This window comes from Diadema setosum, chromosome 9 (assembly GCF_964275005.1).
Source record: "Diadema setosum chromosome 9, eeDiaSeto1, whole genome shotgun sequence".
Lineage (NCBI taxonomy): Eukaryota > Metazoa > Echinodermata > Echinoidea > Diadematoida > Diadematidae > Diadema > Diadema setosum.
Genome location: NC_092693.1, coordinates 31,973,674 through 31,989,269, shown reverse-complemented (window position 1 = coordinate 31,989,269; position 15,596 = coordinate 31,973,674). Strand labels below are relative to the sequence as shown.

Below are 15,596 nucleotides of genomic sequence, written 5' to 3'. Positions count from 1 at the left end.
GTATCTTTGAATGTGGATGTATGTATGTATGTTTGTATGTATGATAAATGTCTGTATGCATTTATGTATATACATGTATCTTACATATGAATATCAAGAGAGATTAAGTAACTCTTATGTACCCATTTCGGTACAGCTGAAAGAAAGGAAAGAATGAGTGCGTGTGTGGGTATCTTGGATTTTGGGAGGTTGTAATCTTGTTTGTTTATGTATGCTTAGATCTTTACATTAAACAGACTGCCTTGTTTTCAATTTTAATCACTTGCGATTGGTGCATTCCATCATAGATTTAGAACATACAGAAGATCATGATAACAAAAAACACGTGTTTTTTGCATTTACTTCTTCTGAAAGAAGAAACAACCACATAGCTAGACATTTGAATTCGTCAGCCAATATGGAATGAGTGCAATCATGATGCTTTGTCAGAATCTACAATAAACAAAGCACGTCAAGTCTGTCTTTACTTCAGTTACATAATACTGTCTTTTCATTTGAATATAAGATAATATACATCATACCACACACTTGTGTTGGTTGTGCACAGGCACAATTTTTTTGATTGATTGTTTGACTATGGATAACATTACGTCCTTCCGGAAAGCTATTAAAAAAAACTGAGACGCGAAGCTTTTCAGTAAATCTTTTACATTCACTTCCCGGGATTCACTTGCACGTTTGTGTGTGTATTTTTCCCTTCTCCGTAACATTGTTCGAATAGATTTTGACGAATGCTCGGCTGGAACGCATGACTGTCTACCCGTAGTGGGACAGTGTCTTAACAACATTGGTGCCTGGTCGTGTACATGCGCGACGGGTTACTCGGGTGACGGCGAAACACAGTGCGACGGTGAGTGGACGTGTAGGCCTATACACCTTTCTCAATTCTCGTAAAATGTCATGTCAGCTGTTGTATATTGCTATTTTTCCTTACTTTGAATTGCTGCACACGTCATTCCAGATGTATGGTTTATTTCGTATGTAAAACACCACATTTATATCATAGGATAGTGACATATAGGATGTGAATGCAAGATTGGAATCAATTTCACTTCATTTCCATTTCGATCTCTCTTTCCATTGTTCTCATTGGAATGATTCTTGATCATGTACGCGTCCTGATGCAAAGAGAGATTGCCTTTGTATTTTTATATCAAATAACTTTGTTATTCCTTTTATGTGAGAGATTTATCTCTTTTAAATATGTCTGTCTAGCTGAGAGCATGTACAAATCGCATTTCTCAAAACCCCAAAATCAGCCGGAAAAAAAAAGATTCTTTCATTCGACGCTGCAGATATTGTCATGTTTTTAATTGCGTTTCTGGGCAAGATGATTTACCAAGTTTTTAACAAGAGGGTTGCGATATTGATATGGAAAAGAATGAATAGCCTACATAGTAGGTTAACTATAGTCTATCGAGGTAAAAGTTGCTTGAAATTTTGTCACCCTACTCATCTAATGTTCATATTATTTGTTTAATTTAATGTTTATCCCGACCAGATATCGACGAATGTTTGGCTGGCACTGACTCGTGTCATTCGAGAGCTTCGTGTAACAACACGATAGGCAGCTATGACTGTGATTGTGACGATGGTTTCACTGGCTCGGGCTTCCTGTGTTCCGGTAAGTTCTGTCTGTTTATCATTGACTTTTACTCTTTGATGTTTTTTCTTGCTTACCTGTTTATTGTATCTGTATGGGCGTGTGTTTTAGGCCTCTTTATTAATCTCACCCAATGGTGGTCTCAATATCTTTAGTACGAATGAAAGTCATGAAGGTAGGTAGATTTACCGTTTTTGTGAGGGGATATTATCTCAAAACGTCTGCGGCTTGTTGTCAAGCCTGCGATCACTGCTAAGGTTTTGTATGTTCGCTTGCTTGTTTTTCGACAAAGAGGGCAATGGTCATAGAAGAACTTTGAACCATTCTCATGACTAGTATAGGAATGACATGAATTAGGGGAGTTGTAGGTGAACGTTACAACGTCTAAAATGTTATTAAGATGGCATAAGCCGAATGGGAAAAATATGTTCTGTTGTACGTCCTTCATGTTCAAATGCAAATGAACAAAATTACTGTAATGCAATACACTTAAACACACAGAACACACACACACACACGCACACGCATACAAAAGTGTACACATATATACAATCGCAACCCAACACAAACAAAAACGAAAAAAAGACAATACACATAGCATTGTATTAACGTCGAACCGTACATCACTCGTTCTCCCTGATTAAAACTCGTACACACAGTTTTGCGACAAGTTTCCACCTTTGATAAGATCATTTGCTCTGTTCAATTCTTTCCTTTTTCGCTGAAGATGTTAACGAGTGTACACTGGAAACGCACAACTGTCTCAACGTGACTGGCGTGTGCGTCAACACGTACGGATCGTTTGACTGCGAGTGCGCCGACGGTTATGTCGGTGACGGATTGACCCAGTGTAATGGTGAGTACACGTACTCGAGCTGCGGGCTGCAAAATGTACCGATTCTGATCGTGGTGATAATACCGGTAATATTGCTTACTAGTATTATCATGCAATGACTGTAATGATAGAAGTCTATATAGGCTCCCTACATCAATAACAAAGGATGTTCTGACAACCAGGAAGCTTGCTCGTGGGTTGCTGGACATAACAATATCTAATGCTACAAACTTGATTCTACGTCTTTACACGCATAGAGTTAAATTTTGTACAGATAGGCGGAATAATTTGATGCAGTTCCATACTGGAGAAGAAATATCTGTAGATTAAAGTGACTTATTGAGTGTTGTTGTTTGTTACTTGTAGTTGATTTTATTGCTCGCTGAATTAAACGAACAATATCTCCGTAAACATAGAATACCAGTTTGAACCTTAGAGCAAATGTAATTATCATCAATTTTATTTCAAGACCGGCAATGGGACCAGATGGGGCCCCATTTTTATTGAGTAACAATAGCAACAAAACTAGCAACAATCGTCAACTAAATTGGTGTTGCAACGACAAAGGGTATGATCCTCCTGTATTCCTGTATAACATGTGAAATATGCATAGATATGCTCTGAACGATTAAGAAATATCAATGATGTATTTCGTTTCTCAGATACCGATGAATGTCTTGACGGCACGGACAACTGTGACCAGGATTACGCCATTTGCAACAACACAATAGGTAGCTTTACCTGTACGTGTTTCGATGGATATAGCGGCGACGGTACATGGTGTGGAGGTGAGTATTCTTAATTCCACTTATCATAGCATAGGCGCAGACAGCAGTAAGACTTCAGTCAATTATCATTCAGCGTTGTACTTTTTTTTTCAGTTTGGAAATGTTTTACGAAAAAGATGAACTCGCAAAAAAATGTTGTCGATGTGTTGGTGCTGGGTGTATCATTTTTCCACTTCTCGTGAGTTTGCTGCATGACTTCAGATGCTGTTGTCCTTGTGCCTTCACTCTAAATTTCAGCTTTATACGAAGTTTGATTTAAGTCCTTTCAACGAATTTGTATCTCTTTTAAATCGCTTGAAAGGAAATAGGTCACCATACAACATAGTATGTGCACACAGTGTGTTTGTCTCTTTGCTTTGTCACACCTGTCGCAAGGATTTCTTTGTCGGCATTTGAAGGAAGTGACTACAAACTGTAAGACCGCATAGCTCTGTTAAATTAAAGTAAAACCTTGAATGTTAATTGTTTTGTGAGGCACCACGCATGATTAAATCAGAATACGTATCCTCTTTCTTCAAGGTTAAGATGTCAATATCTTTGTTTTCCCCCCTCTACTTCGCCTAGAAATCGACGAATGCGTATTATACAGCGTCACGTGTAGCGGTTTGGGCACCTGCGTCGACAAAATTAACGACTACGAATGCATTTGTGAATATGGCTACTGGGGAAAGGACTGTGATAAAGGTAAGTCATGTCTCTTTCTTTACTCATCGAAACTTTCCTTTGGTTGGTTTTTCTTTCCTCTGTTTTTACAGTGCCATTGGTGCACATTTATCTGAGACAAAACTCTGACATGTACAGGGTCGGTTGTAGGCACCTTCTCCTGTTGGCTGTAGAGACATCAAGTTTAGGCATGTGAGTGAAAGAATTGAGATTGTAAGAGACTGCATGAAAACTATCCAGTTAAAAAGTATATCGATTTGTAGTGATATCTATCACCGGTGACTAACATTCTGACATTTCAGCTAATTGCTTTACTTAGCTCTACTTTTCTCTTAGTGAGGTGTACATTACATTACACTGCAGTTCATCTGCAATGTCTAGTTTCGCGTTTCTTTTCTTGCATCAAGCTGCATAAGTGTTGGTCTTTCTTTGGGACGTTTAACAAAAGATACTTTAGATCAGCGTCTTAATTACTGAACAAATAAAACCAGATTCAATCTCTATCAGCAGTTCGACTTTGTGAGCAGATGACAGAATCTCCAATGATGTTACTAGTAGAATTAATTCTAACGTTGATTTTTTTAAATCCATTGTCACCCTCTATACAAATGTATTTGTATTAAAGATCCCAACTGCTGATCTGCATTTTAGCAAAGATGCCAGAAAAGGGGGGAACCGTTAGGATTCAACCTGTCATCTAGGCCTGCTGCTTTCCGGGGCAGTGACACTACCACCAGGCTATCCCTGGTTGCCGGAGTCATAGTGACATTGTTCTGGTCTAAGTCGAACAAGTCTTACAGAATAAAAAAAGTGATTGTTATCAATGCATTAATAATTATTTTCTTTCAATATCACCGTTGTTATCGATAAGGTTATCTTTTTATATTGTACTTTTTTGAGTGTTCCTGCGTCTTCTACCAACTTATCGTTATGTTCTACTATAATTCCAGATTCCTCTTACCTGCTCACTACGAGTGCGTTCCCGGAAGCGCTGTACTGGTCCTTCGATGTCTTCAACGAGACCGGAGACAGCGCATACGCCAACCAAAATGTGAACATGAGCATGTATAACGCTGTGCCCGGCCTGGTCATCCAACAGAACTACTCAATCTCCGGCAAAGCCATCCACGTCCGCCTAAACGGCACCGACGACTGCGTCGACTTCGGGGACTTCTCCGGGCGATGCTGCAGCGATCCCAGCCTCTGCTCCCTGGGTTTTTCCTTCTCCTTCTGGATGCGACTCACTGAGGATGAGATCAAAGAGTCGGGACCGGTTTACATCGTGAGCTCTGGTGAGAAAATTAAAAAAGGAACATAATCATGATAATAAACAAATAAGAAAGTTAATGCATACATTAACTAGAAGTTTAAATCATAAGCATTCGTAGTTAGGTCTATTTGCTTGTGACAAATGTCATAATAAATTTTAAGTATAGTAGACTAGTTGTTGTAGTAATAGCAGTAACAATGACAGCAATGATTAGGACATAAATTATACATGTATGTGCATATATCTTTAAATATTGATTATGTTGCGATGGGGGGGGGTGAACTGAACGGAACTGAACTGAATGACAATAATATCATACGCCTACCACAATTTCGATTTATGTCATTTTAATCTAAGGGTTTGCTATATGAATTGATTACATTAATTGAATGATCTGAACTCGTTGAGTTACATTGGTGATAACTGTTTTAAAAAAATCATTTGTGGAAATGAAATAGAGGGGACCAAATAATATGAAAATGAAATACGATACTAAATTGATACTTTATCAATTGCTTCATCTGTATCTATGTCTGGATTTCTTCTTGATTTTCTATTTTGCAGGAATTCCTGATGCTCGTGGTTTTGGTGTTTTTCGGGAGACGAGGTCGGTGACCGTAGTGGTGAACGATGGAACCAATTCGTACACAGTGGAGCTCGACAACCTCATCCCCGCAGATCTCTGGAAAAACCTCGGCTTCACCTGGAGTCCAACGTATGGATTAACGGTAGGCATATTACCACGAGATATTTTGGTTTATTCTGTGTTTTTTACACATCTTACCTCATTTCTTCTGACTGAGACAAGGTCTTTCCAATGTTTCATCATATAGATTTTGAATAAACACAATGTTCATGACACGTAATTGTTCATATTTACGTATCACTATACCTCTGTTTTTACATGACCTCAATCAAATTTATACTTCGTAGAATCGATGAAATACTGATTCATTTTTACACTCCTCTCACCATGTCACTCGTTTGCAACATCGCACTCATAAAGGAGATGGAACACTGGTTATTTTGCACGGCCCATCATCACACACTTCCCGAGGTCTTGGAAGGTTTTATGCTATACATTGAGCTAGAAATGACACCAGTGGAATCACTTGCTTTCTCAGTCCAAGCAGTTTTTGTTCAGCATGTATAGGCCTACTGCATGACTTCGATAAAACGCCTGTAATTTAACATATTATTTGAACAAAAATAAAATATCAATCGTCGTAAAATATCTCGGCCAGGTTGTACTGGATGCTGCAGTTGTTGGTAGAGATAGCGTCGGCTCCGCAAATGCCCTTAGTGACGTCATCAACCGTGTGACACTCGGGTGTCGGTATAACGGGGCCGCCTTCACTAGCCATTCATCCGGGATGTTCGACGAGGTTGTTCTCTTCCCGCTGTGGTTCAACCAGACTTTCGAGTTCATCTGGCTCATGGGAGGCTGGGGTAAGTGTGATTCGTACAGTCCACTATGTTCCCTCTCAGCTATCCATCCCAGCATGAATGGTGACTTGACGATATAAACATGTGGGAATTTCACATACCGCAAAATAGTATCATGGAGCTATAACTCGTGGAGCTAATGTGTTGTAGCTGCATGATTATCTACGGTTTGGTTATAGGCATATTTCTTGTCTTTCGTCACACAGCAATGACACGATTGGAGTATAAATAAAAAAATGTGAAAGGTGTGTCTTTGAATCCCTTTTAGTATTGTGTTTGTCAAAATGAGCGATGTCTTAATCAATTACTTTTTAAGAATTAGCAGACTGAAGTATTATTTTGTTCAATATTGCAGAATGGGAATCACTCAAGACAGTCGATATATCGACCTTTTTTTTTTTTTTTTGACCTTTCTGACTCTTGTGGCAATTTCTCTTCTTTTGATATTTTTACTCTGGTTTTCTAATCTTTAATGCGTTTATCTCGATCAAAAGCCGGACACCTTTGGCTTCCACAATGACATTTTCTAAATTCCCGAAATGATGTTATAAACCTGGTGAGATTCAAATGTTAAGCTACTTCCTCTCCCATTTTCTCAAGCACCAACCTCATATTTCATTTTTACCAGTAGTCAGAAAGATAACGTTCGGCCGCTTTGTCTAAAAAGAAGCAATTGAAAGGCTACTAGTGTGCCACATGATAAATTCAAACCAAGGCTAGTAATTCATCAGAAAATCAAAAATTCCTCCTTTCGATATATAGACGAGGACAACTGTGTGGTAGAACCATGCGTCCAAGGCGATTGTTACGACACAGGATTTGACTCATATCGCTGCGATTGTTTCCCTGGATACAACGAGACGCTCTGCGATACAGGTATCTGCATATTCTTCATTCATTTTCTTCATGTAGTGAGGTTAGTTAATACCGGTGTCTTTTCCAACATTCTTTGTCTTTAGCGCAATGTGAAATAATTATGTCAACTGAACTATATCTCGTAGAAAAGAGCACAGACTTTGTTGCTTCCTCTGACCATTAAATGCTTAATGAGATACCAGTGATACACTTGTATAGTTATCCTACAAGGGATGTACTGATTCACCTATTCACAGAGTGGTAAAAGTCGTTCTCCGTGAGTGGAAAATACTCCTACGAGCTCTTTCGACGTCCTGCTGATCTTGTGTAATCACTGATGATGCAAACTGCATTTATTCGTTATAGGCAAAATCACTTCATATTATGTGTGCATGCAGTCAATTTGCCATCGTCAATACAATATCATTCAAGGGGAATTCTATCTCAAATAGTACAATATCAAACAGTGAGTGTCTTCACAAAATATAGGCTCAAGGAAAAGGTCAATTGGATGTCTAGTCATCGTGGAAACTAATAAACGCTGATATGCTAGACAGCGAAATATGTCATGAACTATCTCAGGAAACATATGTTGATTCTGTTTAAGACTGTTTAGAAAAATAGGGGACACATACACAATATCCGGAATTTACAAGTCTGATGTCATATATTTGAAATTCCTTAGAAATCGACGAGTGCGAGTCATACCCCTGTCTTAATGGAGGCACCTGCAGTGACTGGGTCGCATATTACACGTGCGAGTGTGCATTTGGGTACACCGGTGACAGCTGTGAAAAAGGTAACACCCTCTTCCTCCTCCTCCTCTTCTTCTTCTTCTTCTTCTCCTCCTCCTTCTCCTTCTTCTTCTTCTTGTAGTGTACAGAACCTCCAGAGAGAATACTCGCACACCCAGTGGGCTCTCCCACTTACCATCTTGAAAGGATTTTATACCACACTTAAATCTCTGATCGTAATTCCATAGCACCAACTGCAACATTTCATCCTTTCGTGTAGGTGTTTTTCCTTCAATCATGCATTTTCATAACAATATTTATTTATATCTTAACAAAAAGGTCTGCCACCCTCACAGCCGTATACAAATACAGGGGCGGATCAAGGAATTCCTTAAGGGGAGGCGTCTTTACAAAATTAAATGGAGGCGCACACCCCCTTTTTTTCCCCTTTTTATTTCTTCTGTTTAAACAACAACAAAAAATAAATAGGGGCGCGCGCCCGGTGCGCCCCCCCCCCCCCCTGGATCTGCCACTAATAATAATCAGTGAATCATCGAATTCAACAATTCATTTTGCAGAAGGTATTTAGAACACATGAACATAGCGAATACATACATAATGTGGATCATAAGAGAACAACAAATTTATACTCGAGACCCTCTGCTACTTGTTTTGTCTTCGTTCGCATTGTCATGATTGTACTGAGGATTTTCATTCAATTGTTTATAATGTAAAGTTGAAGCACTAACAGTATTTTGAAGAAGTGCACCAATGTAATTAAAAGTCGAACAGGGTCGAAGTTAGGATGAGTATCTAATGTGTTCGGATATTTCCAGTGGTCCACAACTTGCTCGGGTTTTTTTCTCTCTCTCTCTCTCTCTGCTTAATTACTATGATATTTTTCCATGCGCATTTCACTCATTTTCATATTTCTCAAATAAAAAATACGTCAATGACTATTATTTTTTATTTCTTGCAGATCTGTCGCCAAACTACGATTACTCGAATGTGAAGTCACTGCAACCACAATTCCTACGTAAGTAATTGAAACCATCTCTGAGTTTCACACATAAACGTGCGCATACACAAACGCACAATGTTAGAATACCGCAAAGTTTGTGAATGGAAATATGGAATGGTCTATATGATTTCTAAGCCGCAATTGTTACATGTTTTCGGTTTATATTTAAATGATTCTCTCTTTCTTCCACAGTAATCACGCCAGAAATAAACCCTCTCTACATGCTTGCTGATTATTATCTCCCGCTGAACAACCTCGGAGACCTCAACACCTTCGGCTCGAACGTGACTGTGACCCTAGGCCGGACTAGCCTCGGCTACTACCCCGATATCCGCACCGCCGACTCCTACGTGGAGATCGCCAATTTCACCAACCAGTGTCTGAGCGAGCCCAACCTGTGCCCCTACGGCCTCACCCTCGCCTTTTGGATGAAGATTGATGGGCGGGTGAATAACACCGGCAGTGGGTTGGTCTTCTCGACAGCTGGTCCCATCAATAGCGAGAGGGTCGGCATCAGGATATCACTGACCTCTGCACCAACCATGGTCTTTGAGGGTGAGAAGGAATCGTATTGTTGAACTTAAACATGGTATTTCAAGATAATATCGGATGAATGGAAAGCGTCAATGTCGCAGAAATGGAAAGTAATACAAGGGTATTGAGATCATAAAATGCTTACACGGCCTGGTTCAGAAGAGAGAGGAATTGTAAAAAGATATCAGATTATTTTCTACTTTATACTCCAATAGCCCAAATCGTCTCATAGACCTTCATGTGTACATAAAGAGGAAAGTTTTCATGTGCTTATGTACTGATATGGCCTTACAGGAAAGACATTAAACTGCGAATGTTGTTCAACCCCTCTACCTTTTCTGATTTTCGTTGGAAAACTATTACATGGAAGTATGACTTAACTGATTCTCATATTCCCATCATGTTAGCCAGAACACACAAAACATGATTGTTTATTTTCTCCGTGTCACAAAAAAGAAAATGAAATAGTACATATTGTGCAGCTGATTATAGAGTCAGTCGAGTTTTCATCAGTTCGTCGCAGTCCATAGCTATACAAATGCATGACCCGACTTGATATCTATACATAATGACTATAACAGCCAGATTTTGCGGATTTGATTTTTGTTATCATCTAGTCAGCAGTAATATCAAAGTAAGTCATCACCTCATATAAAGTTTTCATTTATTTTCACAGTGAATACTCCACGACGTCATCGCTCGATGACGATACCAAAAGCCAGTCTCCTTTTGCGAGAATGGATGCACTTTGGTCTGTCGTGGTCGAAGAAAGGCGGTATGGCGCTCTATCTGAATGGGAGGTCGATTACACCTTCGGCATCGACGTCTCAGGTGAGAATCATGTCACTAGAAATCGTACTATGTAATGTTTTTCTTCGTGAGAATGGAGTACTCTTGAATGCGTTGCATTTCGTGGTGACCATGTACATAATTAATAAGCAGATATGGGTGTGTTTATCACGATAGAGCAAGATTAGAATATTTTAACAAACGCGCTTTCCTTAGACGAACAGCGTAGGTATTAGGGGCCAAAGCAAAGTTTATAATAGTTGCGAAAATATAATATAATTCTCAGTATCATCGCAGTCATAAGAGCCAATCGACTTGCATTAGGTGTGGTTTAGCAGTAGAAATGTGGATTCGCAAAGTTATATTTCTCATGGATCCACCAAATATTTGCTGTTTCTCAAACCTATATCAGAGTCATAATGAAGTAATTTGGTAGTATTATCAAGGTTCAAAGATATGAGCGTAAAAAAGCATCATTTTGAAAAGAGCAGGCAGACACAAAACACGCATGAGGACACCCACAGGCTCATGAGCGTTATGCTTTGGCCAATTTCTTCTTTTCTGCTCCAATCTTTCGTCATCTAGTCCTGTCGACTTTTCTTTCACCATCATATGTCAAAGCGACATATCTTTTGTCTTTGTACTCGTGTATGGTATCCTCAAGAGCATTGATAAGCATTTTAACGTTATGTTGCCTCTTTATGTTCGCTTCTTTCAGTCCATCTCCGCCTCCAATACGTACAACACGATGACGCTTGGTTCGATGTTCGGATCACTAGACTCCGCAGCTCCCATCGCCTTCAACGATCTCGTCGTATGGGGGCGCGCCATCAGATCATACGAAAGACATATTTTGTTGGGAATGACGCGTAAGCATAATCACAAATGTTTAATCTTTGTTGATCTAGATTGTTACAGAGTGCCAAAGTGAGATGTCATAACCATTCATCGCCATGAAAACTGGTTCTAAGCAAACTCACCTGACCCGAATATCTGTGAACATTACTCTTGCTAATCATGCTCGCACCTGGTTCCAACACAACTTATATCAAAGAACTGAGACATCATCATTTCGTTACTAGTTTCTTTCGATCCGCAGATTTCATGCGTTCAGTTACTTGTTTAACACAAAAAGGCCCCACTTTACAGGACAGCAACAGCACTCAGTCTAATCAGCACATACCAATATCATCTGTATCACACCGTGGTCTTATATCGAGCTCTTATAGAAGTTGACTCAAGTAATGGCTTGACTCACTTTCTCTTTCAATCTAAATCAGGTTAACGGCATAACGCGTTGGTTCATGAGTTCAAACATGAAGTAATTAATCGGTTGTTTAAAGGAGTCGATGGGTTATGTATCAAATCTGTGGGAAACAATTCTATTGTAGGCCTACATCTCGGATATAGTGCGTTGACCCTTTGATTTACTGACATGAGTGTAGGGTACTGAAGTAATAATGTCACAGTCTTTTGTTTGGGTTGGAACCAGGTGCGCGAATAAATACTCGGGCCAGGAGAGGTTGTTTAGAGCCAGTTTCTATGACGATGAATGGCTATGATATCTCCCGAGCTGTCGTGGCTTAATGAAAAGACCGGGAATTCTCAATCCGGAGGTCCCTGGTTGGTGTCTTGTGGCAGCGAAGATACTGTTATTCTAGTCTCACTGTCTATTCTTTCGAAGGGGACGTACAGCTGTTGAACACAGCGTTGCTTCTTCAAGCATTCACGCTCTTCTTTAATGTCCACGTCAAACAAACACGAAACCTTATAACTGATACTAGAAGTCGATTTATAAAGTCACCACGAATACACAAACAAAAAAAGTGATAATAACTTGGCAAGGCACAGTTAATGTATGTCTGTTTTGACCTCGATGTCACGCAGGTCGCGAACTGGCCATGATCGAGACCACTGACCACTATTGGTCCAGCGACGGCTACATCAGGAGGGACTTGCTGACAATGTCCGGATATGACGCCGTCTACGCCGCAAACCTCCACAGCATGGACAGAGCGGGCGACGCCGATGTGATCCTCGGGCACGGTCGGGACGAGAAAGGCAGCTCCATCATGGTCATAGGTGACGGAGAAGGGTGGCTCTTCTTGGGTAAGTGCGCATCTTAAGGCCGTCTCACACTACTCGATTTCTTGCGAACCGATGTCGCATCGCAAATCGTGTAGTGTGAGGCGGTCTTTATTGTTAGCGATATAGCTTTGGGTTACTTTAGAGCTACTTGTATTAGGATTGCTCATTGATTCGTGCGATTTTCCAAACGTAACGCATGCGTAATACAAATTTTCGTTCACCATGAAAACTACTTGAATTCTAACGGCTCATTCATTCTTGGCTGTAGGAACCGCAGTGAAGTAATTGCAATGCTTTCAAGATGCACCCGTCACGCAACGTTTCATGAAAAGCATTCCAACTCTGCTGATATCATTCATTTCGAAAAAATTCTTCGCGCCACTCGTATCTTGGTTCTCACAATGTTAATTTCATGTTTGATTGGCACCATGTCTTCTTACTGATTAGTGATCGTCGTGGTTACTGTTCATACAGCGAGTGCATAAAGAGAAAGTCACATATCAATCGACCTCATAGCTGTCAGCATTCTAAGAGTTTCATATCGACATGTCAAGTTTTGTGTGTCAACCAGGGTATTTCGTACAATCTAATCATGTTAACAAGTTTTAATATCGATTCAACTCTTTCTAGTCAATCTCCATGATTATGACAATACTAATCATGCAGTGAATTCACTTGAAATGATCTTATCAGTGCGCGCATGGGTCAAGAGTTTGATTCAAATCTTTTGTTTTATAGTTTTAAGTTATTCGGTTGATAACAATGATTCAAGGAAATCTATTTTCTGACTCCCAGGAGATTTCGCGGGCACCTGCTTGAGCAATACGCACAGATGCGACAACGGATTGTCAGTCTCCATGTGGACTAGACTCTCGCTAGTCGCCGACAACGATACGCACTTCTTGATCAGCTCCGGGGAGCAGGTGACTCGCGGGTTTTCCATGTTCCAGAGAGATGTCGATCGCTTGGGGGCGGCTGTCACAAACGGCTACAGGCGCTGGGTGGTGGAAATTGTACACGAGCCCTACATACAATACGAAGGTAAAGATGCTTGCCGTTACTGTTGCTTCCTTGAGAGAAATCACATTTTGAGATTTTTTTTTTCAATGAAGATTTGTATATCCAATTGATTTTACCCATGCTAATTCGATTATATAATTCTGTTTTTATTTCACAAGATTATGATTGAGTGACCTTGTAATTGCTTTATGCTTAAATGGAATGCTAAATGTTAAATGGAATCGCGTATATGGTATCATTTGATCATTCAATTATTTCTATGATCCTTTGAGAAAATGAGATATATGCTTCTGTTACCATCGAATGAAACTGCATGATAATATAAGTGAAAAGCAAAACACACCTGCTAATGAAAACAGCGTGTGAGGGTCTTGCTAGCACGGTGGCATTGTATCAATCTCACATGAAAGAGCTTCCAGACAAACAATCCATGTATATAACACCCTAGTGTTTAATCTACACAATGCATCTCAAATATTCTTTTTCAAACTTTGTGTAAAATATTTCTTATGTATACGAACAGATAACATGACTTTGAACGCTGCCCCTGACATGGATTTCGTGGGCGAATGGACCAATATTGGCATGACCTGGAAAGAGGACGAAGGGCTCACCTTCTTCGTTGACGGTCGCGTGGTAGCCCGGGATCCGGTCGGCTACCAGAGGTTCCGTACCAGTGACTACGAGACACGACTCATCCTCGGCCGGCGGAACGACTTCTTGGGTCACGCCAGCAATTCATCTTTCGAAGAGTTGGCCATAAACGAACAAAAGGTGGAGCCCTACGAATACAGGGAAAATTTCGCACTACTCGGTGAGTAAGAAAAAAAACATATGTACGCATATGATGCATTTTTACCATCATTTATACTGATCTTTTTTTTTTGGGGGGGGGAGGTGGATGAATGAAACGTGGTACTGGAATTCTTTGTTTACAGAAAGGCCTGCATTTTCTTAATTTAAAGTCATGATAACGTGCCAGAATCTTCACTGTACATAAATAAATGAATATTGCATGTAACTCCAACTAAACAATAATTCCAATGAATTGTGAAAAAAAGTCACCACCATAGACTGTCAAAAATCATTAAATATTGTAAAAGTACCTCAGAATGAGAATATATGTTTGGGGCGTATGAAAAGAAACAGTAGACAGGCATGTTTGAGATGAGCTACAATTAAGTTTGTATTCCACATATTTTTTTTTTGTATATAAATTAATAAGATGATGTGTATTTTTTTAGTTTAATCATTACCATATCTTAGGCATAAATTCTTATACGATCTCTTACTGTTTATGCTTGATCAACTTACACTTTATGCCACAACTTTTCATCTGAAGCTAATAGTCATAACCAACTAAAATCGTCCATTGTAATCCTTTCTATTCTTTCCTCATATTTTACATGAGTTGTGTATGCTCTTTGTATATCTATTATTCAGACAACCTTGAGTACAAGGACGCCTTCTATTACTGGAACACTCTTGATCTGATCAGTAGCACCTTGAAAGTCCTTACCCACCACAGTCCTCTACCTGGCCTCGTCCTGAACGGTACGGTTTACCCGCGGTCGGGTTACCTGGGACCAACCAATGACGTGACGCTAGTGGACGATTCAACCGTTGACTTACCCGGCTTCCCAGACTACATCACATTAGGTAAGGCGGGAAAAAATCAGAACAGGCTTTTAGTATGAAGTCATGTTGATGGGTCGGCTACTAATGACTGCCGTATTTGCGCAGTCATTGATAAGTAGACTTGTCATAACCTTTCAATATCAAACATGGTGTCTTGGATTAGTGGTTTGGGAAAAGCATTTTCGCTACTCGAATAAGGTATCAGGAGATTAGATGAAAATTATCCATCTTAGCAGGAGAGAAATCTAAGTCAATGCCATTCCATTAGTTTCCATTTCTATCCTTTTTCTCTCTTTCTTTCTTTCTCTCTCT

General features: G+C 39.8%; 1 protein-coding gene across 1 annotated transcript in view; it reads left to right on the top strand.

Moving 5' to 3' along the window:
- Positions 1–4,839: 4,839 nt before the first annotated feature.
- Positions 4,840–15,596, top strand: part of LOC140233312 (uncharacterized) — a 35,891-nt gene continuing 25,134 nt past the window's right edge. Inside the window, exons 1-13 of the mRNA XM_072313423.1 lie at positions 4,840–5,181; positions 5,724–5,887; positions 6,404–6,608; positions 7,368–7,481; positions 8,146–8,259; positions 9,174–9,230; positions 9,408–9,770; positions 10,426–10,580; positions 11,257–11,407; positions 12,426–12,647; positions 13,422–13,667; positions 14,170–14,460; positions 15,090–15,305. Of these exons, the coding sequence (XP_072169524.1) occupies positions 4,947–5,181; positions 5,724–5,887; positions 6,404–6,608; positions 7,368–7,481; positions 8,146–8,259; positions 9,174–9,230; positions 9,408–9,770; positions 10,426–10,580; positions 11,257–11,407; positions 12,426–12,647; positions 13,422–13,667; positions 14,170–14,460; positions 15,090–15,305 (2,533 nt within the window). The 5' untranslated portion in view covers positions 4,840–4,946. The remainder of the gene's footprint in view (positions 5,182–5,723; positions 5,888–6,403; positions 6,609–7,367; positions 7,482–8,145; positions 8,260–9,173; positions 9,231–9,407; positions 9,771–10,425; positions 10,581–11,256; positions 11,408–12,425; positions 12,648–13,421; positions 13,668–14,169; positions 14,461–15,089; positions 15,306–15,596) is intronic.